Source organism: Coturnix japonica, chromosome 23, assembly GCF_054131305.1.
Source record: "Coturnix japonica strain WE chromosome 23, WE-NBRP24, whole genome shotgun sequence".
Taxonomy (NCBI): Eukaryota; Metazoa; Chordata; class Aves; order Galliformes; family Phasianidae; genus Coturnix; species Coturnix japonica.
The window spans coordinates 7,606,232-7,627,271 of NC_140685.1; the positions used below are offsets into that span (position 1 = coordinate 7,606,232).

Sequence of the window (21,040 nt, forward strand, 5' to 3'; positions counted from 1 at the left end):
CCGTCCCATCGCAGCGATGGGTGCTGCCCGGTAACGCCAACGCAGCGGGCGCTGCTGCGGGGCCGCTCTTCCTCCTCCGCACGTATCGAAGGGCAGCGGGCGGTGCGGCTGCGTGAGCGCTGCGGGGCGGGGAGCACCGGGCGGCACCTCCATCGGCAGCGGAGGGACGGGAGGAGGAAGGAATCGAGTGTCGGACCGCTGCTACATTCGCGTGTCAACGGGGACCGCGGCCCCGACCGCAGCAGGTGCCGCCCCCACGGGTCGGGGGGAGCTGGGGGCGGCCCCGGGTCCGCCCCGCCCCGCAGCGGCCGGGGGCTCGTTCTGCCCCGCGGGCGGAGCGGCGACGCGGGGTCGGGATTCTCCTCCTCCTCGCACCGACGTCAGGCTCGGGAGCGGGAGGCAGCGCCCGCCGCCGCCGCAGCGTTGCCAGAGGTTCGGCGGCCGCCGGACGGGGCGGACGTCGGGGCGGCTCCCGGCGGGCAGAGCGGCATGGCCGACGTGTTCCAGGGCTCCGAGCCCGGTGCGGCCCCGGACGCGGCGCGGCGTTTTGCTCGTAAAGGGGCCCTGAGACAGAAAAACGTGCACGAGGTGAAGGAGCACAAATTCATCGCGCGCTTCTTCAAGCAGCCCACCTTCTGCAGCCACTGCACCGACTTCATCTGGTGAGAGACGGCCCCGAGCCGCCCCCTTTCCCCGCTGCGGTCTCCTCCTCCTCCCCCTGCGCCCACCTCCGCCCCCGCTTCCCCCAGCGCCTCCTCTCGGTGCCGTCGCTCCGGGCAGGTGAAGCCGCGGCCCCCGGGCGAGCAGCGCTCCCCGCCCCGTCGCTCATCGCGTTGCCCCACGGCCCCGTCTCCTCCCCCGGCTGCGCTTTGCGGCCCGGCTCGCGGTCGCTGAGCACCGTGGCACACACAAGTTGTGCGGCCCCGCCTGGAACTTTGAGCTCGATTTATTTCCTCTGGCTGGGAAAGCACGGTAACACCCCTGCTGAGAGGAGAGTTCTCCGAGGGAATGGCTCCTGCTAGAGGGAGGGGAGGAAAACTTCCTCCAACACCCTCATTACTCAGCCTCTTGGGGAAAACACGCAGCGAACCCTCCTGCCGTGCCCTCCTCTGGGCAGCAGCGCAGCTCCGCCGTCGGCCGAGCACGGAGCGGCCCCGAGCTGGAGCTGGGGCTGGGAACGGGAATGGATCGGGCTCGGGGTTGGAGCTGGATCCGCTGGGGTGTGAGGGCAGCTGCCCGTTTGAGAGCTGGGTTCATTGCTGGGTGTGCGTCCAGATCTTCTCACCTGGACACTGAGCACAGCCTGCCTGGCAGAGCATCCCTCCTTTGCATGCTAGCGGGGAGAAATATCTACTAGAAATTCTTAACATACATTTGCAGAGTAAGGAAGGGGGAACAGAGATGGGGAGGGTGCAGAGGAAACAGGCCGACTTATTATCCTATATGAAAAGAAAAAAGAAGCAAATCTAGTTGTTGGGGAAGTGAGAGACCTTCACAAACCGCTTTAGAATGAATTCGGAGCAGACTGAATTGAACGGGCAGGTGTGGAAGCACAGTGCTGGGATGCTGAGTGCCACAGTTAAACCAAAGCTCAGCGCTGCTGTTAGAGAGGAACCCGGTGACAGGATGGGTCTGAAGGGGAAGGATATCCTGCAGCTGACAGGTGGCACAGGGAGCCGCTCTGGGCTTTTCTTGTTGCTTTTCTTGTGCATTCAGCACATGGGCAAGTGACAGCTCGAGAACTTGTTTCATTTCCTTGCACGAAGACAGACAGGTCTTGAATAAGTGCCACACACCGTGAAAAATGCTTCATCTCTTTCCAGAATGACATGTGGCTGTTAACATCTGCTTCGAGGTATAAAGAATGGCAAAAGCAACCTTCAGTGAACCGGGCAAATAGATTTACTACTTAGATTAGACTCGTGTGGGTAACACCTCCTGGAATAACGCAGCATTCCTTACCTTGAACAACGTTCACCTCCCTGCTTTGCTTCTGAGCGCTGATGGATTTTGAAGACCTCTTCCTTCAGATGCACTGCTCAAAGCGTGGGGTGGTGCTGCCTTCCTGTGCTGCTCAATGTGCTCAGTCCATAAAGAGTGGCTGCGCCCTGGGCTTAGGCAGCAGAACAGGGTCTTTGCCACGTGTCTGTTCAATAAGATGAGTAAATAAAACCACAAAAGCCCATTTTGTGTTCTTTGCTTTGCTCTCAGCTGTCCCACGGTCCCATTTGCACACTTGCCTGCTTTCCACATTTGTGAAGCGATAGTGACAGAATGGCACCACAGTGGAGTCACACACTGCCAAGTTAGCAAACAATTTTCTATCTCTTCTGGGCTTCCCAGCTTGGGCCTGCCTATGTTGATAGTGGGGAAAGTGCTTTTAGTAGAAATACAGGAAAAAATAGTGAGAGTTGGACACAGTCCCTCCCCACCTGATGTCAGTACACACTGGGGAGGTGAGAATAATTGTTTCAGTTCACTTCTGCAGTGTTCCCAATGAAACTCTGCCTTCACTTGAGCTGCCTGTCTCCTGCCCGGGCTGTTTGCTCTTGGCCTTGCAGCTCTCCAGTTGAGAAACGTCACACAAAGAGGGGAGATGCAAGTCAAATGTTTATGGGTCAGATCCTCAGATGGTTTATTTTTGTGGAAGGGAGATGTTGAGTGTTTCAGGGCAAACAAATAAGCAAAAGCAGCAGCGCAGGGATTTACTGTAGGTGTAACAGAGGTTCAGGATGGCGTTGCAGCTTCTGGCTGCGCTCATTGAGGCACGTTTATATTTTGTTATGGAAATGAAGCTGGGAGAGCTTTATAGTGCACCCAATGCCTTATAGTGCACCCAATGCCTTCTCATCTGTACTGAGCCCTTTATCTGCCCCCTTACCCTGCAGGCACCCTGGGATGGGGCTGAGGAATGGAATCGTGTTTGTGTTCTGGGTTCTGCAGCTTGGGCGGTATTACATTCAGCACGGCATTAAAAGAGTTGAAATATTAAGCAGTGATCAGCGATGATGATAATTGAAAATCAAAAATAGCTGGTGAAGTAATGATAATAATAATAAATAGTTGCCGGAAGCTGAAATGAAACAGGCCGTGGCAGCACTTGTACTCTGCCTGGAGATGGGTGGGCTGTGCTACGTTGTGTATTTTTAAGTCTGTTGCTGTCCTGGTAACATCTAAAGAAACTGAAGGAGAAACTAATTTTATGTGGTTATAGATCAGCAAAGCGATAACGAAACATACTGAGACAGGTGTTCTTTATTTTCTTCTTTCACGCAGGGGATTTGGGAAACAAGGATTTCAGTGCCAAGGTAAGCCTGAATGTTTGCTGGCTGGTGTATGAAGGTGGGCAAGGTGCGCCTGCAGCTGGGAGCGGTCAGCATGGAACAGCCGAGCAGCTCTGCCTCTGTACTCTTTAAAGGAACTCAGTGATTTGCTTAATGAACAATTGGTGTTTATCTCATATGCATTGAACAGTTGTGATGATGTAATGACAGTTCGATGTGAGGAGATTTAAGGCAGGGAAATGTCATCCGATCTGTGTGAAGCGCAGCTTCCAACTTTTCCTGAGAATAATCTGTGCAATTTAGCTTTTGCAGAGACCATTTTTCACATCAGAAGCTTTTGTCTGTGTGGGCGTTTTGGAAAATGGATTCACTTTTTAGTCATATGGCTTCCTTTCATAACCCAGAGTCCCCGCTTTTAATTGTCATACGTCGTATGGTTTGAAGGACCTTTGGTTTTATTACATTTTAGGTGGCGATAGTGATAATAGTCAATAAACCACCCCCCGCCCCCTAGAAAAGACACATATAATGCCACCTAAAATAAATAAATCCCCAATTTAATAATTCTATTAACCTTGAGAAACTAAAAGCTATTGCACTGGGAGATAACAACGTGCAGGAACCGCAAAGCACGAAGCGCTGTGTTCTCACGTGTTCTGTGCTATTGCCGAATTCTTATCATTAGTGAGTATTTAATCATAAAGCAGCCACACCCAACTGTTTGTCCTTTCTGTGCCATGTGTTTGTTGTGCCTCTCCTTTCCCTGCCTCCTTCCCTACGATTCACCTGCAGGTGTACCTTGTGTTCTCATTAGCTGCCTGTTTCTTTCATTGCGCTCTTAATGGTTATTTGCTAATGCCTTAGAGCGTATTTGACTTTGCTGAATGCTGCATTTACTGATTCGTTGGAAACGAATGGAAATGATGGATTCTGTGGTATTTTTAATGAAAGTTGATGTTAGTTGATACTTCTGGAAATGAAACCTCAGAGAATCCAAACGCAAACACTAAAGATGCCTTTTAAAGATGTCGCAAGATATTTTTCTGCCTTCAAGTGGAGACTTGCAGAGAGACATTACTGATGCATACAGGGAAAATATTGCATGCTTTGTTCAGGCATGGTAAGAATGCAGCCATGGTTTTACTATGCACATTGTGCACAAGATCTGGGCTCCAGAATGTTAATGGCAAATGATGTGAATATCCACCATCTCTCTGCTGCTCTCCCCACCACAGCAGCGCTGCGTAGAGCAGTGCATCCTCTGCCATAGGAGGGTGGTGTTTGCAGCTGAATCCCATTTCTGGTTAAGGAATTATTTAGATGTGCATTAGAGATTTCCATTGGTGTACAGGAAGTAATCGGAGCTGTATTTAAATGATCTGTGGGTTCATAATTCTCACAAAGCTGACGTTGTTCTCCCGTCAGATTTAGTGTTGCATTGCACTTCCAGGACATGGTCTTTTGTGCCTGGAATTCCTCCTACTATTGCAACTGCTGCTATCTGGGGGGAGTTTTGTCCCATGAGAACTAATCCTGTGTCTTCTTCCCTCCAAATGCCCTGTGTGAGCACAAGCAGGAACAAAAGGAATAGAGCAGGCTGATTATTTTTTTAATTATTATCATTGCTTCAGAGTTGATGCTCTTCATGAGCCCAACTATATTCAAACACAACTTGTGTTCTTTATCCAAGTAAGACACTGCAGTTTCTCTTTGACGGAGGCTGTTGTTCTCCAGTGTTTCTGGTCTGTGTTTGTACATAGTCAAAATGTGAATGAAATGCTGCTGTTTTTAGCTCCAAGTTGTGAGATCGTTTGTAGGAAGTTATTAGTGGTGCACTAATAAATTCAGGGAGTGTTTTAATGAATAAGTTCTGGAAGTGGAATCATGGAACATCCCGAGTTGGGAGGGACCCAGAAGGATTATTGAGTCCAACTATTGGAAGTAGAAGTTTGGTGTGAGTTTTGTTTTGCTGGCTGACATTTTTATTTGCTGTATTTAATTGTAGTCAAAATCAAAGAGCTCTCACTCTCAGGATGATAGTTTTGGAAAATAAATCCTTAGTTATAAGGTTAAAACAGCTGAATCCAACTTGTGTTCTACTTTCTGAAGCTTCATTTAAAAAAGTCACCAGCTGAAGCTGGAAGGAGAAATGATAGAAACTGCTGGGAATGTGAAGAATTAAAGAAACATCACCCCAGTTTTTTAGTCTTCTGCCTTCATGGAAAAGAAGGGCAGATGAAGACATGATGGAAATTTCAGTATGACATGAGGGAAAGACTATTACAGTGACAGCTCCGGGTATAGTTATAATTCTTGGTTTGTCAGAGTTTCCATTGTAAGAAGCTGTGTTCTGGCTCTGTTTTAAAGAGTGCTGTTAGAGCTCCTGCTAGACTGGAAGCAGACATCGGGCACTTTTGGGGGTGGAGGGTTTTGCTGTTTCTAAAGTTGGTTCGGATTCCTCCTGTCTTTGATACCAAAGGGAAGAGGAAAGGTCCGCAGTAATAGTGCATTGAAATCAAATGGTGCCGATGGAGGGGGCACGGAATTCAGTTTCATTTGCCATGATAGGGAATTTGTTGGGAAGAGGCCTTGGAGTCGAGAATTATCAGTGGAAAAGTACCAAAGATGGGCCTTGAGAAGTATGGACATGGAGATGAGCTTGAAAGAGCCAGCCTAACTTTGTCCTAGCTATCTTTATTCCTGATTCCCTTTCTTAGGATGCATTTTGCTGTCATTGCTGGTTATTGAAATTTGTGGTTTACTGTCGACTTACACAAACATAAACTGCTCTGAAACACTCTGCCTTTGAAACAGGAGTTCTTGCTCTGTTGATTGCCTTTGTGGTAGGGAAAACATGATGGTGAGGCTGTGCTGGAGAGTCAGGGCTTTGTTGGGCTTTTGGAAGCTGTCAGCAGAGCTGTGAGCTGTCAGTGCTGCTGAGAGCTTCCATGTAGTGCACACCTGGAGCAGCACAAATGTGAGAAAGGGAACTGACAAAAACACGTTTCTGAGCCCATTGCAGGATGAATGCTCCTCTTTTGAGAGATCAAACGTGAAATTAAGGAGGCTTTGAAGTTGAATTTTGGATCCGTCTCCCTTTTGATATTCGTCGTTACGCTCTGAGTAGAACCTAACCAGCTAAGGGGGAGTTCCATATGTATTTTCTAATTTATGCAAATAAAAGTTAGAGGAATTAGTTGAAGCAGCAGACACCATTTAATCTGTGTCACTATTGCTCCTTCCTTTTTTTTTTCTCCCATCTTCATCCTATCAGTTTATTTTCAGACTGTTGGATTTTGGGTAAAGTAAACTACATGGCCATACTATTTCTCATTAAAAGGTTTTCCATCTTCCTTACTTGGAAATGCTATTGCCTCGGGGTGGATAAGATACCAAGTTCCCTTCTCTGCCAGGACTGCTTTTCCCTTGTCCCTGTAATTTCAGGGGTAAGATGGAGTATTACAGACCATAGCTTGAACAACCGTGTGTTTTGCTGCGTGCTCCTTATATTAATTAGTCATGTGCCACAGTTTACATTAAGTAATGTTTCTATAAGCCCGAGACGGAGAAATGAACTCTGTGGAAGTCGCTCCAAGTCTGTCTACGTAACTTAAAGGTCAGGATGAATTCTTCTGAGGGGGGAAACTTAATATGGATGTTCTTAAGGCAGCTGGCTTTTAATATGTTTCATGCATATAACTTGAAGGTATCCGTTCCAAAATAGAACCCTCAGAGAGAGCAGAAACAAAATAACCACAAAAGAAAGAAAGAAAAACAAACAAACACCCAAAGCATAAAACAGAACTGGGAGTGCAGAGTGTGTCTGTGCACAGAGCAAGTGATTCCCCCGGCCAGCTTTGTGCTCAGCATTGGCCCTTGGCCTAACAGACCTGTGATCTGAATGCTCCAGGTGCTAAAGGGCAGGTGCACGTGTTCCTATTCACTAAGATTCACCATTATTACAGTCATACTTGCCACAAAAAAAATGCAAACAACCCTGTACATCAAATAAAAATAGGTGTACAGTACAGAAATGGTTGCATACACAATTTGCTCAACAAGGACCAATGACAGTAGAGAAATATGCCATTGTACTTCTGTTTTTCTAGAACATCTTTTGATGATATTGTGCTCATCCAAATTGGAGCTTAATTACATTTTATCTTGCAGCAAGTTTTGTGTTTCTGTTGTTGCTGTTGTTCCCTTGCATTATATTTCAAAGGCAGAAGCATCTTCACCCTTCCCACACTTCTGCCATGTTAAACTTTGGGTTGTTTACTTGAATCCCTTCGATATCCCAGCAGTGTGTTCCAGTTCAGAGAAACTGACTGTTCCAGTGCCCTGGATGCAATTCTATGAAGTTCCTCAGCTTCTAATTAAACATGTGGGAGTGATAGCTGACAGATAAACCAGTTTGAGACCTGGGGAAGATAAAGTTTGGCATGTTCTTTATTTTCCCTTGTGTTTCATTGTAATACTACACATCAGCTGCTGATATGCAGCCACATATGGTGTTAATTTTATACAAGATTTCTGTGGATTGAAATGGCTTATGCCATGAGTGGAATTTAATGAAATGTTGGAAAGAAAGTTGCAGAAGGATGAAGAAAACAGATTTCCCTGTTGAGATGCACAGATAGTTATTTCTTTTATGTCTGCTTTTTTTTTTCCTCTCTCTGGATTGTTTCTCTTCAGGGTGAAGGGTAAAAATAATGTTATTTAATAAAAACTTCCAAGTTCTGCTTTTAAGTCTGCAGTAGAAAGCATAAACTCTGTGTGAATGACTCTATTGTGTATAAAGGCAGAAATGTAGGAGCTGGAAGGGACTCTGGAGATCCCCCAGTCCAAGCTCCCCAAAGCAGCTCCCTACATCAGTGACACAGGAAAGTGTCTCAATGGGTTTGGATATCTCCCAAGGAGACCCCAAAGCCCATCTGGGCAGCCTGTGCTGGTGTTCCATAAACCCCAAAGTGAAGTTTTTCCTTATGTTTGTGCCCATTGCCCCTTGTCCTGTCACTGGGCGCCACCAGAAAGAGCTCTGTGCCATCAGCAAACTTGCTGTAGGTGCACTCCATCCCTTCGTCCAGTTTCATTGGTAGGGGGGTTGAGTTTGTTGAGGTAACAGGAACTGCCCTCTGAGCACCTTTAATCCTTGTAGCTGCTGAAGGTTCAAATTGTAGCTGATTTCAGCACTCACTGAGGTGGGGTACAGAGAGATCTGGAGTGCCTGGGAGTCAGTTATTGCCTGCTAGTTTTTCCATTGTGGCTTCTTATGAATAGTGCCTTCCATAAGCATGACTCATAAGTTACCTCACAAGTCAGGCAGCCCAGCCCATGCATATGCATCTTTCTGTGGGTTTCAGTGTTACTTACTCTGATCTTTTAATTATAAATCAATTTACATGAAGGTTTTTGAGGTCCCTTGTGTAATTCTGTAAGTTGGCCCGGGAGGTATCTTCTCCTGACTTCATGTAAATTTTGAAATGATGTTATTGTTTTTAGTAATTAATTTTTTTTCCCATGAAATGAGCTACGTTACGAGTCTAGAATATGTGTCTGTAAGTATACAAACTTATTGGAATTGTTATTTTTCTATGTTCTTATTTTCTGGGCTTCCTTGTGCCTGGGTTTCAGAAACACTAACAGTGCATGTGAGTGTCAGATTTGGTGTCTGTTAACAGCAGAGATTAAACAGGAACTCAAACTGGACCAAATTCCATCCTTCCTTATTTTATTGTTAGACGTGGGAGAAGTGCAGAAATCAAGGTGTGGACCAAAGGTAGAGATTCTCATTTAGGAGAGTGTTGAACTTTTCTTCTGCATGTATCTCCTTCCAAAGCACGAATATTTCATTCCTCATTTTCATTTGAAGTTAATAGCGTTTTTAACTTCCCTGGAATGTGTTATTTTAGTTCTTCAGTAAACAAAGCATTATTCACGTACTAGGGTGAGCTGGAAGAACTGTTTCTCTTCTTTCTGCCTATGTCACATTTTTGTTCTGTTCATTACTCACCAACGCATCAGCCAGAATCCTCTTTGAATTATTGCTGTCCTCAAGAGATCAGCCTGATTAATGTTAATCCACGGGTAACCTTTGCATTTTGTGCCCAATCCCTGGTACTTGTTACCTGAACTAGTTGATTTATTTTGCATACAACTTAATAAGACTTTTCTAAAGGTTTGTTTGTTCATTGTTCTCTGCCTTAAATAAAAAGTAATTAATTGGAGGCATCAGTTGTTTTCTCACCCTTTGTGCTTCTGCAGTCTGTATCCTAGCAAACTGAAAGGTTTTCCTGGGTGGTTTATAGCTGTCAATGTTTTTCTTTACCTCTCAATATTACTTTGCAAAAGAATAAGGTCAAAAGATTGTTTGTTCCAAAGAAAGACTCATACTCTTCTTATTTGTTAAATAAGAGCTACCCTAGTGGCAGAAATATCTTTGCCTTAGTGGTCTGCACTGCTTTGAATGCTTGGTTGGACACGTTTAATTGTATTTGCCACCATAATGCTAATGCAGAAACAAGAGCCAAAGCTGATTGTGAGCATCTTGTGTGCTCAGGCCTTGTTTTCAGAGGAAGCTCACGTAGGCACTCCTGTGCCCCTGCAAATTCAGATCTGAACTTTCACATGTTTTAATAATGATTACAACTGTTAGACTTCAGAAATGTGTGTATGAGGTGTTTTCCTGTTCTGCTGCATCACAGGAAAGTTTTGTTGGTCTTCACATGGACTCGTTATCCAAATCTGCTCGCTTGGTTCTTGGTGGGAAGCTTAATTTGTATAGGTTTACACTGCATAGTACATAGAATAGCACCTTGGGTGCTTAATGCCCCTTTGGTCAGCAGAGAATATGTGTGTCTGAAGATGACATCTTGCTCATTGATGACATATTCTGGGCATCCCTATTTTTTCCTATTCCAGAACCTTATAAAATGAATAGAAGCCATCCTGACAATTCCCTAAATTTGTGTGACTGGGAGGAAGCATTACAAAAATATCGTGTTCCAATAAATACAGAAACAGACTAATGCAACAGAATTCGATATGAAAGCATGTCTATCATTCTATTCCAAGTTTCTCCATCATGACAGGTTAGTTGATTGAATTTCTGCTGTGCCCTAAAATTAGTCAGATTTTGGATTGCTCTAACTTGTTTGCTAACCTACACTTTAAATGAATTAGATCTGAGAGTAATCCAAGTGTGTCAGTTTTATGTCTTCCTTTCCTGCCTTTGACTTTTACACGTTACATCTGTTGGGTGTATTTTTATCAAATGGAACTTCTCCACTAATACAAGTGGCAGAAGGCATCAGTTAACTCCTGTGCAGAAATGCTTTTCAATTCTTCTGTGTGTGTCTGTGCCCATTGAGACCAATATTGTGTTAAATATGAGAACTTTAAGAAAAATTCATTCTTTTCCAAGTGGGCAGAGCAGTAGTGGGCTGTCGTGCAAACTTACTTCTTTGTGGTGATAAAGTAGAAATCATAGTAAGTGCATTGTAAATTGCTTGGTAAGAGACATTTCTGTAATGGGAAGGGGGAAGACAAAGCTTGTTTACCACTGCATCCCTTCCTGATTTCTGCAGGAGCTCTTTGTATTCTTTTATTACCCATTTGTGCCTTCACCTCCTCTTGGGGTCCATACAGTTGTGCATTACTATGTCTGTCTGCTGCAACAACTGCTCTGAGAGTTAAAGAACCCAGTGTCTGTAATGGGCACACTGGGACATGGGAGTCCAAAGGCTTTTTGCTTCTGCTGTCATCTTAAGTGCATTCTGAGTCCTCACAACAGCACCATAAAACGTGGGTGTGTTAATACAGCCGACAGCGTCTGAGACTTGGTGCTGGAGGACATGTAATCAACAAATTCATCGATGCGAGGCCATGAATTTATGGACAGGGCATAGATTTGGAGTATTGATTGTTTAAGTAAACATGTAACTGAAGATTGATGAAGGGCATAAAAGACTTCATCGTACATCATTAATGTACTGAGGAGGTCTGATGGGGCTTTGGCGGGCTATATAAACAAGCTTACTGCAGACAGCACTGATAAATACCCTCAGTAAATTTTAATGAAGTCCTAAACGCCGTCCACGGAGCATTAGGAAGGAGGGGGACTAATTGTTGAACTTAATATAGAATTTAAATTTTAATAAGTCTTGTTCTTCCTCGGCTTTTGTGCAGTTTATGCAAATATTGACCTTTGAGTTCTCAGCACCCATGTTCCTTTGAGCCGTTGGGGTGTGTGTGTGTGTGTGTGTGTGTGTGTGTGGTGTCTTTAAGCTTTTGTTGTCCTAATTAAAAGGGCAGTGTCAGGTATTCAGATCATTTGACATCTAATGTGGCAAAATGAAGAGGAAATTGGTGATAAAATCAGCAGGGTTTAATTTTAGAGCCATCAAATGTGAAGTGCAGAGAATGGAAACTAGGTTGGCCAGCAGGTAGCATAACTGATGTATTTCCAGAACTTCCAATTCATATAATTCTGCAGTCAGAGCCTGTGAGAGGGCAGGATCACATTCCTGTTGAGCTAATAAATGTTCCCCTTAATGTTTCAAAGCCTGGGTCTTCTGAGCAGCTTTGTGTGAGTGGATCAGAATCTGACTCAATAGAACATCTATCTGTTACGTTGCTCTATATGGAGCACCTATGGGGATCTGACCTTAATTTGCATTACCTGTATAGGCTTTCGTGCTTATTTTTATTTGCAGTGCAGAGATCCTCTGAAGGACCGAAGCTTTCTATTATGCAGAATTCTGTGTTAGTGTTTAATGAAGTAAGATGCCCCTGTTTCAGCGTGTTAAGTAACCTAGAGAGACACGAGGTTTTTCTGGCACGTGTAGATTATCCTATAGTTTTCTGCACCACTAATATCCAACTGGAACCTCCCCTGCTGCAACATAAGGCCATTACCTCTCATCTTAAAGGGAATGATCTTGGCTTGAGAAAGTGATCAAGAAGTACATCTTTTCCCCTTGTGTTATCCATGTGTCGATATGAGAATGTCCTTTGAAGTTTGTGCGTTGTGTGTTTTTTTGCTTTGTTGGTTTGTTTCCCTCTTTCAGACTATTTTAGAAGGTCTCTCAATTCTAGTGCTTTTTGTGTAGGTGAATTATTTCTCCCTTAAGGCTGAGGCTTAAGAACAGAGACAAATTTGTGTTTTTGTGGTATCTCTTTCAGCAGCTAGAAATGCCCCGCTGGTGAGATGCAGGGGAACAGATGCAGTCCTTGGATCAACCAGCGTCAGCTTTTGTGTTAACCAGCCATCAGGAAATATCACTAAATTACTGGAGTACAAAATGCATCTGTTGGAAATATGTCTGAGTCTTTTGTGCAATAGGATGGGAAGAACATTACCGGGGTGACAGGCGGCTCAGTGCAGCGGTGCTGGGCAGGAGGCACGTGGTGGGTGCTGCTCAGAGCCTCCTGCAGCCCAGTCTGTCTCCAAATTGTTTCTCTGATAAGAACCATTTGTGGAGATGGTTCCTTCCCTTAGGAATAAAAAAATCTGTATCAGTGCAAATGTCCTAGTTCTGCTCCTTACCTGTGCATGCATATCAGTGGGTTTCCTTTTGTTGTGGACTTGCAGGTCATAACACAATTATAGTGCACTGTGAGCTAAAGATGCCCAGTGTTGTCTTTAGACAGAAATTTTGCACTTCTGTCTTTGATTCAGCGTTCTCAAAATCATTAAAGTGGAATTGCATTAAGTCTTATTTATGTCTAAGCCAAATATTTCCTCCACCTGTAGCATGGAGATACTCAGCAGCTCACAGGGTTATAGATTTTGCCAGAATAAGTGACATGAGATCAAGCCACAACATGTTCATGTATGAGCACAAAGCGCTGTGCCAAGATGTGTTTGTTTTTCCCAGAACCATTGTCCTGAGGAGCTGAGTACCGAAGCTCTCTGTGTTTGCCCTCGCCCTTCACTCTGCGGCTCTGCAGGAGCTGTTGGCTTCTTTTCAAGCGTGTTGGAGAGGAGGCAGTTGCCTAGAAGCAGATCTCTCCTCTTTGTCTTTAACTCAGGACGTGTTTTTATACTTCACTTCCCTTACCTGGAGGATGAGTTATCTCCTTCTTCCATCTGCTTCTCTGACAGGAGAGCGTATTCTCTGCTAAACCCCTTTTGCCTTCCGTAGGATGCTACAGGATTTGAGCACTGCTTAAATGAGAACAAGTGCACAACGTATCCCTTTCCCAATGGCTGCTGGCACTGGACTAATCTGCCCTAGGATCATCCATTCCACTGGCACTAATTCAGTTCTGTGATGAGTTTCTGTAAACCGCAACAACCCTGCCCATGCCAGAGCCGAGCTTGTTGCCTCTCCAACATTGTCATTTTATCACTTGCCTGACAGGTGTGAATTTAAATTGTGATTTCTTCGCTAAGATTTTATGTATTTAGGTTGAGAAGTCAGCGCACCACTCCGCATGTTCCAGGGATTTAACCAGGAACTTTGTGTGGGTCTCAGCTTTGTTGCACGTTGCTGTGGATGCTGACAGGCCTGCAGGCAGGAGGCCACGTGCAAGAGCTGAAGGCAATGGGCATAAAAGTAGCGTTGTGAGCTGTGTTCCTGACATGTAGCATCCTTCTCTCACAGCCTGGCACTGCTTTTGGGTCATGGTTAAGACAGCAAACCTGCATCCGTGCTCACAGAATCTTCTTTCGAAGGCTGGGTTCTGTTTAGAAAGAGGAAATGTTCTAAAAGCTGGTTGCAGATGGTGTTCTTTTCTTTAAAGGTTAATAAGGGTGTGATGTGTGTCCGATGTGCCTTCAGAGAAAGGAACGGTGGTGGGACAGCAGTGCAGCAAATAGATGTCAGTGCCATTTTCATTCTCTTTCTGTTAGAAACATGGTACAGCTGTGTCTTAAGAAGCCAGGAAAAGCTATTTATAGTAGCAGATAGCAACAAATTCAGCATGCTGTCCCCGGCTTTGGGATGTTTCCTTATTTGAAGCTGATGGAATGAGAGAAATGCATTAAAAGCACAGTGTATAATGTGGTTGTAAACTCCCTTGTGTACAGAATAATCTGCTCACACTGACATTGCTTCTGTCCTCCAGGATCACTGTTTTCACCTTCACACCCAGGGCAGCTCCTGGGGCTGCTGCTGCTGCTCCCCTTAACCTGCCCAAATGCATCAGGCAGGCTGCAGGCTCGGGGCTGCAGGCGTGCAGCTGCCTTGTGCTTCCCTGAAGGTCGGCTGTGGTTTTGCACACTTTGCATTGTCCAGCTCTGGGTGGATGTGTTCCAAGCAAGGAGAACTTCCCCAGGACGTTGCTCTGCGTGGCTGTGAAACAATCCAGTTTCATCTCACATCTCACCATGCTTTCCCAGTTTGGGTGAAGCATTTCTTCCTGCTTCTTGCAGAGTGTTCAGTGAGGCCGTGGCTTTTTCTCAGTTCTGATGCATTAGTATTGGCAATAAATGAAAGCTATGTTGTGCACTTTCATTAAATCCTATTTGCATCAAGAAGAATGTGATTACTACAGGGCAGGATCCTCAGGTTCAGATGCTCTGCTTTTCCAACCAGTTGTCATTTCAGCATACCCTCAATACCTTGTATTGCACTTTGGTTCTTAAAGCTTTGAGGTTCTCTTGGGGCAGTAAATCAGATCAGTTGCTGCATGTGCTGGATAAATCTGAATTCCTTCGTAATGGAAAAATAGCACAGTCTGTTATTTCTTGCTTTTATTCCTCTAAGAGTGGTCTCTGGGTAACAGTCTCAGAAATGAGCATTGTACTTGCAACCTGCTTTGTTTCTCCTATTCAAATAAAGTGTTCTGAACATTTGGGAGCTGACAGTTCAGAGCCATCCATGTGAGGAGAGCTTCTCACTTCTCCCCGCAGAACACCTCTGCCAAGGGAAGCAGCTTTGTGCTTTAAGTGCTGAGACTTTGACTGTCTTGCTCAGGAAGATCTGGAGCAAGCACTGCACCTCCCCCAGACATTACTTATTACTCCTTAGCAATAATTAACCAAGGAGTGTTGACTCTACCAGCCTCATCTTGGTACCAGGTGAGCCCTCCTTGGGACTGGCACTGAACCCAGATGGCACTGCCATCTCCTCCCAGCATGGCACTGCATGGCATCACAGGTCCCACCCTCCTATGAAACTGGGCCAGAAATTAAAAAGAAGATTTGAGGCTCCTCATTTCGATCCGAATGGAGCAGATAAGTTTTTCTTTTATTTGTCTTACTAATTAATAACAGCGTCTTGTTTGGGGAAAAAATCCTGCAGTCTGTTCCTGCTGTGATTTATTGTTCTGTCATCTTAATCACTTACAGCAGTTTAGGTGCAAGGTAGATCAATCTGTCCAATTACTGTTGACACTCAGTTTGTCTGCAAAATATATCAGAGCTTTGCTATGTGATACTGCATCCATGCTTACATATAATATTCTCTGTTTTGGTCAGATGTTCCAAACTTGAAGCTGTTAATTCTGTGTTCAAGCCTAGGAAACAGTTTACTGACCTAATGTAACTGTAAAGACAGTCAGTGTATTTAGGTGTTGTCATCTCTCACCTCTGTTTTAAGCATTCAGATCTCATTTACCTGCAGGTTGTTGTGCAGTTGTAGCGCTTAAGACTAACACAGTGTTCATTTGAAATCATTGTGTAATCAAGCTTAAGTCACATTAGAAGAGTCTTGGAGTCATGGGATGGTTTGGGCTGGAAGGGCCCCTTAAAGTCTGTCTGATCCCATTTCCCTCCATTGAACAGGGACATACACAGCTCGAAACTTCTGTATTTTCCCCAATTTTCCCATCAGATCAATTCGTCTCTGAAGGACTTTGTTCAGGAAAATGTTATTCTTGCTAAAAATAGCGGTGGTGTTCATCCCCCCAACTGCATTTTGTTGAGTATTAGGTATCTCTCATGGCCGCGCTGTGTGATGCTTATTTTTAGGGCCCCTATTAATATCTGCAGATATTCATGTAAGATGTAAGAAGAAGAAGGCAATGTTAAATTACAAAACTTAGTTATTTTATTTGTAGTTTTCACTGTTAATTGCGAGTGGAAGTCCATAGCTGTGTTTAATACTGTTCAGCAGCTATTTCAGAAGTAAAAGGAAAATAACCCTTTCTCACAGAGCTACCACTTTTCATCCCACCCTTCTTGTTTCCCACTGTCCCACCTGGTGGCTCCTGGATTTGGTCAATAAATACTGAAGCTTTTTTCCATCGAATGTTTGACGTCTGCTATTACAATGCCTGTTATTTCAGCACTGAAATGCTCTTTATTTCTACCGTGCTGCACTTTGTTTCTTTTTCACTTACGGCACTGCTAGTGGCAGCTGTATCCCAGAAGTGCTTTTATCATTCGTGACAGCGCTCTCGTGTTAATCTGAGGACAAAGAAGTGTGTCATGAAGACATTTAGGAGGAAAACAGCAGATTTTGTGACTGTCAGAAGAAAATTGTCCTGGGAGAGCTTCACAGGGAGGTCAGACCCAGAAACCCTGTGGTTGGAAGATGACCTTCTGGAAGGATTGTGTCCCGGTTGCCCATAGCAGCAGGGGGCTGGATTCAATTACCCTGGAGGTCCTTCTTCGTCCTCTGTTCCCAATTAAGTAAGATTTTGCTATATTCAGCTAGAAAGAGGTTTTTTGAGCTAGTAAATGCTGATAACATGAGATAGAAAAAATTAATTGAAACTAGAATCCTATATGAGTATGTGTAGAAGTTGTAATATTAGTGAAAATGTAACAATATGATGGTAAGGAGAGCTGAGAATGGACAGAAAGACCCAAAGGTGTTTTACCAGGTTTCTTTTTTCTCCTCACAGGCTGCCTCTGTGTCAAAATCTGTTTGGTGGGGTTTTTATATGATGCATTTCAGTAATCTTCTTGTAATCCTATGATAAACTGCTTAGTTTGATGGAGAATGTTAGATATTATTGGGAACACAGCCCACGTGAAATCAGTTTCATTTTGTACCATGCTTTCAAAGGATGTACCCTCAGCAGCTGGAGGCTGCCCTTGCATTAACCTAACCAGCCTCTCACTGGGAGAGGGGAATGTCCTGTATTAGGAAAACCAGGCCATGAGGAACAATGGCAGACAGTCTCTGTGCTTTTGAACGTTTGCTGTTGTTATGCCCATTCTGTATTTAGAGGAACCTTTTCTTTGCTTTTGTAACCTGTCTTTCCTTCCTGTCTTGCTGTGTAGACCCGTTCTGTAACAATTGCACTGGTTATGATAAAGAGAGTTTAAGGGTCCTGCAGGCAGGTAACAGCTGGATACAGCTGTGTCCTTTCTGACCTCTTCCAGGTCTTACAAGTAAAGTAAGTACCGCCTGTAATTTATAGAAGCTCAATTCAGGGCATAAATATGTCTTATGAACACATAAAACCACACACAGAAGGTGCTTAAAGCTCATACTTCAGGTTCCCTTGCATTCAGTAGGATGCAGCGTGCTCCTTTCTTCTGCTTGAATGCCTTCTTGCTGAATTTATTTCAGTCTTTTCACTTTCTTATGCCCAAAAGGCCCACAACATGCTTGTTCCCCCAGTGTAAGGGAGGGAGCACTCCCATTCCTAGATGACAGCGGGGTGGAGGGATGGGAGCAGTGCAAGGACTCTCTATGCTAAGAATACAGACAAGACTTTTGCTTGAGCTTATTTATTTTTGTGTGTTTGTTCACATTTCCCCCACAGCTTAATGATATGGATAAAGTCAAACAGTGAATGATCTGAGAATACAACGGAGCTGTATTACTGTGCTATTACCGTCTTCATAATGGATGAGTAAGGCAGTAGTACGGGGGGTTCTGCCAGCAGAATCTCAGGACGAAGCCTCCATCTGACTCTTCATGTTCTTTGTGACTATCAGTCACCTGCAAAGTTGCAGTGGGTGGTAATGAAAGTAGAACGTGACATTTCTTTCCTTTCCCCACCAGAAGTCTGACCTTTTGCATCACTTGACTTTAAAGCTATGGAGTGTTTTGAGAGTAAACTGCTCCCCCCACCCCCAGCTTTCCCTTTTCCATGGAACTGTGGGACGTTTGGGTGCAAGAACAAAGGGAGGTGGCAGAGACCTCTGAAGTCCTCTCTTGTTCCCCTGCCTTGGCTCCTGCCTTGAGATGTGGTCAGTTGGCTCAGGGCAGGCCATGCATTGGGGGTTTGAACACCTAAAGGGCAGGGATTTCTCCTCCTTCCATCCCATCCCATTGGTGGATGACCTCTGGCATGAAAGTATTTTTCCAAATACCATGTTGGAATTTGCAGCCTGCTCAGATTTTTGGCTGCATGATGTGCTTGGTGCCACACACTTGATGCCCAGTCTGATCCCTGTGCTTCCCATTCAGTGTAATGGGTTGGTGGGTACCAGGGCTGCAGCCTGGAAGTTCCCACTGCAGTGCTGTGCGCTGCGTGTCCTTGGGTACCATGCAAAAACACAGGGCCTGGTCTTGAGGAAATCATTTGCATGAGGAGGTGGCAGGGATCTTTATTGCTTCTGCAGCTGGGTATATAAACAAGAGATCTACAATAAATTAAATTTGAGTTCCTCTTATTTTTTTTCAGTTTATTTCACCTGATGTTTTCTTTTTCCTTTTTCTTTTTCCCCTCTTATAATAACATTATTATTTTATTACCTTCTGAACTTTTGTTTTCTCAGTAGCTCTCCTCATGCCTTTGTACCAGGAGTCAGCAATGACTGGGATGAATCATAGTGCTGCTCTTTGCACTGCTTCGGATCCCAGCTGCCTCCTGCATGCCCCTGACCTGGGACTGTCCTTGTGGTGCCGTGACATCCTGTTCTGCAGAGCACATCCCACATCCCTCCCATCCCACGGCTCGTGTTGCATTGTTTGTCTCAGGAGACGTTAGTATCTGTGGGGTTTTGGATGTTGGCTTGGTGGGTGAGTCTTGTGGGTGTTGGGAAGAAGGTGGCCTCCCCCAGTTCCTTGTTTCTTACAGAAACTGAGCAGTGGGGTCTGACTAGAAATACACACTTTTCATGTGATAGGAAATATTTTTAGGAGATAATGTAAGCAAACTGTTAAAAACTGTCAGAACTGTTATGAAAATAAACTCCAGGCTTATCCTGAGAATTTCATTACCTGAAAAACATCGGCAACTGGCTTCATAAGTCTGCCCTATTTCTGTATTATACCTCTGAAGTGTGTTGGTTGTGTTTCCTTCTGCATTACCCTTCCATGAAGCCGAAGCTGAGCAGCACAGAGGTCTGTTGGGTCCCCTGGAGGGTGAGGGAGCTCTATCCCAGCTCTGTGAGCTGCTTTCTCAGCTGCACCCTCAGTTATCAGCACAGCCCTTACCTGCAGTGTTTCTTGGCGTGTTATGAAAACATTCCCTTTAGGTGTTTACTCATACACTAAATTTCAGTCCTGCCATTCCAAGGAGCAGAAGTCCTTGCACTTGACATTTCATGTTCTCTCTTACAGTGTGTGAGTTAGGGAAGACAAAGGAGCTGGATGCTTGCATGTCAGGTGAATCATGGCTCAGTATTTGGGTTCAGACATTAGGAAGAGATACTGCCATTGGTGGATCCATTATAAATACAGGATTATGACTAAAACCGAATACAATCATCATTTTTGCTCCCAAGAAACAGCAGAATTTTCACATGTGATTCGAGCAAAAGATGAACTTTGTGCTTGTTTCTTGGAAATCTACCACAATTTGGATAAAATCCCTTGTTCTTCCCTCCCTAATGTCTCTTCTAAGAAACCTGACTGCTGCCACTCATCTCTGACTTTCATATTGTGCAGCATCAGTTGGGATTTTTGATGTTCAAAATAACCAGTGCAGATTGCATTTGCAAAATGTGGGGTTTTTTTGCACAAAAGTGGATGCATATTCCTTCTGTTTCTTGGGAACATGAAGTGGAAGCAGTACATTGCGGCTGAGGTTAATAGAAATGAGTAATGATGCTGTTGTTCATGTTTTCCAAGTAGGAGATAGTTAAGATAATTTATGGGGTTTTTTTGTGTGTGCTTTGATGTTAAAAATCTGTCTTTGTTCTAAATTTCCAACAAAAAAAACCCAAAAAAGTCTTTGCTTAAGTGAGTGAAATTCTTCCCCTTGTGTCCAGAAGGATTCTGGGTCCAGAAATTCTGGCCTATTGATCTACTTATGTATGAAATATTTATTGAGATGCAATTGTTATCAATTGTTATTAATTACTATTAATATTTAATTGAATTTCATAAAGATTAAATGAGCAAGGATGTATTAGCCATCTATGATCAATCTGCCCGTACTTGGTGCTGGCTGATCTCAGGCCATTCCAACCAACTGGAGGATCTCTTGGTAGTGAAGAAATGGTTCCCTGGTGCTCAGCAGATGACTCCTGCACTTCTGTGTGTCTCCTCCCCTTCCCCTTCCTCACTTTTATTACGTAGGAGCAATTCTAGATGCAAAGTATTTTATTTAGATCAGTGTGTTAGTGTGGCCTCTTGTTTTCTGCAAGAATAATTTGCCATCCGTTTTCACATCAGCAGCTCAGATAACCTGCTGCTTCCTTTGGTTTCAGTTTTGAAAACACAGGAGAAAAACGATATTAATAAGAAGTGCAGCAAATACTTGGATGATGTGTGTGATTCCTGGAAGTATAACTGTGGTTAGTGCTGGAATTGGGCTCGTCAGAGGGTAATATTCTTTGGCATTGAGTCTTTTGGCAGAGCAAGTTGTGTGCATGTTTGTCAGCACATTTTTACAGCGTGTTGATTGTGACCAAACTCCTTCTGTAAGTCAAAGGAAAGGTTATCTAGCACGGAGCACAAATG

At 44.4% G+C, this 21,040-nt stretch overlaps 1 protein-coding gene across 4 annotated transcripts in view; it reads left to right on the forward strand.

Annotated features, from left to right (window-relative positions):
- The first annotated feature begins 428 nt into the window (after nt 1-428).
- PRKCA (protein kinase C alpha) overlaps nt 429-21,040 on the forward strand; it is a 103,815-nt gene continuing 83,203 nt past the window's right edge. For all 4 annotated transcript variants that reach the window (XM_015879946.3, XM_015879947.3, XM_085522988.1 and 1 more), the window contains exons 1-2: nt 429-662; nt 3,277-3,308. In XM_015879946.3, coding sequence (XP_015735432.1) covers nt 490-662; nt 3,277-3,308 — 205 coding nt within the window. In that variant the 5' untranslated portion in view covers nt 429-489. The remainder of the gene's footprint in view (nt 663-3,276; nt 3,309-21,040) is intronic.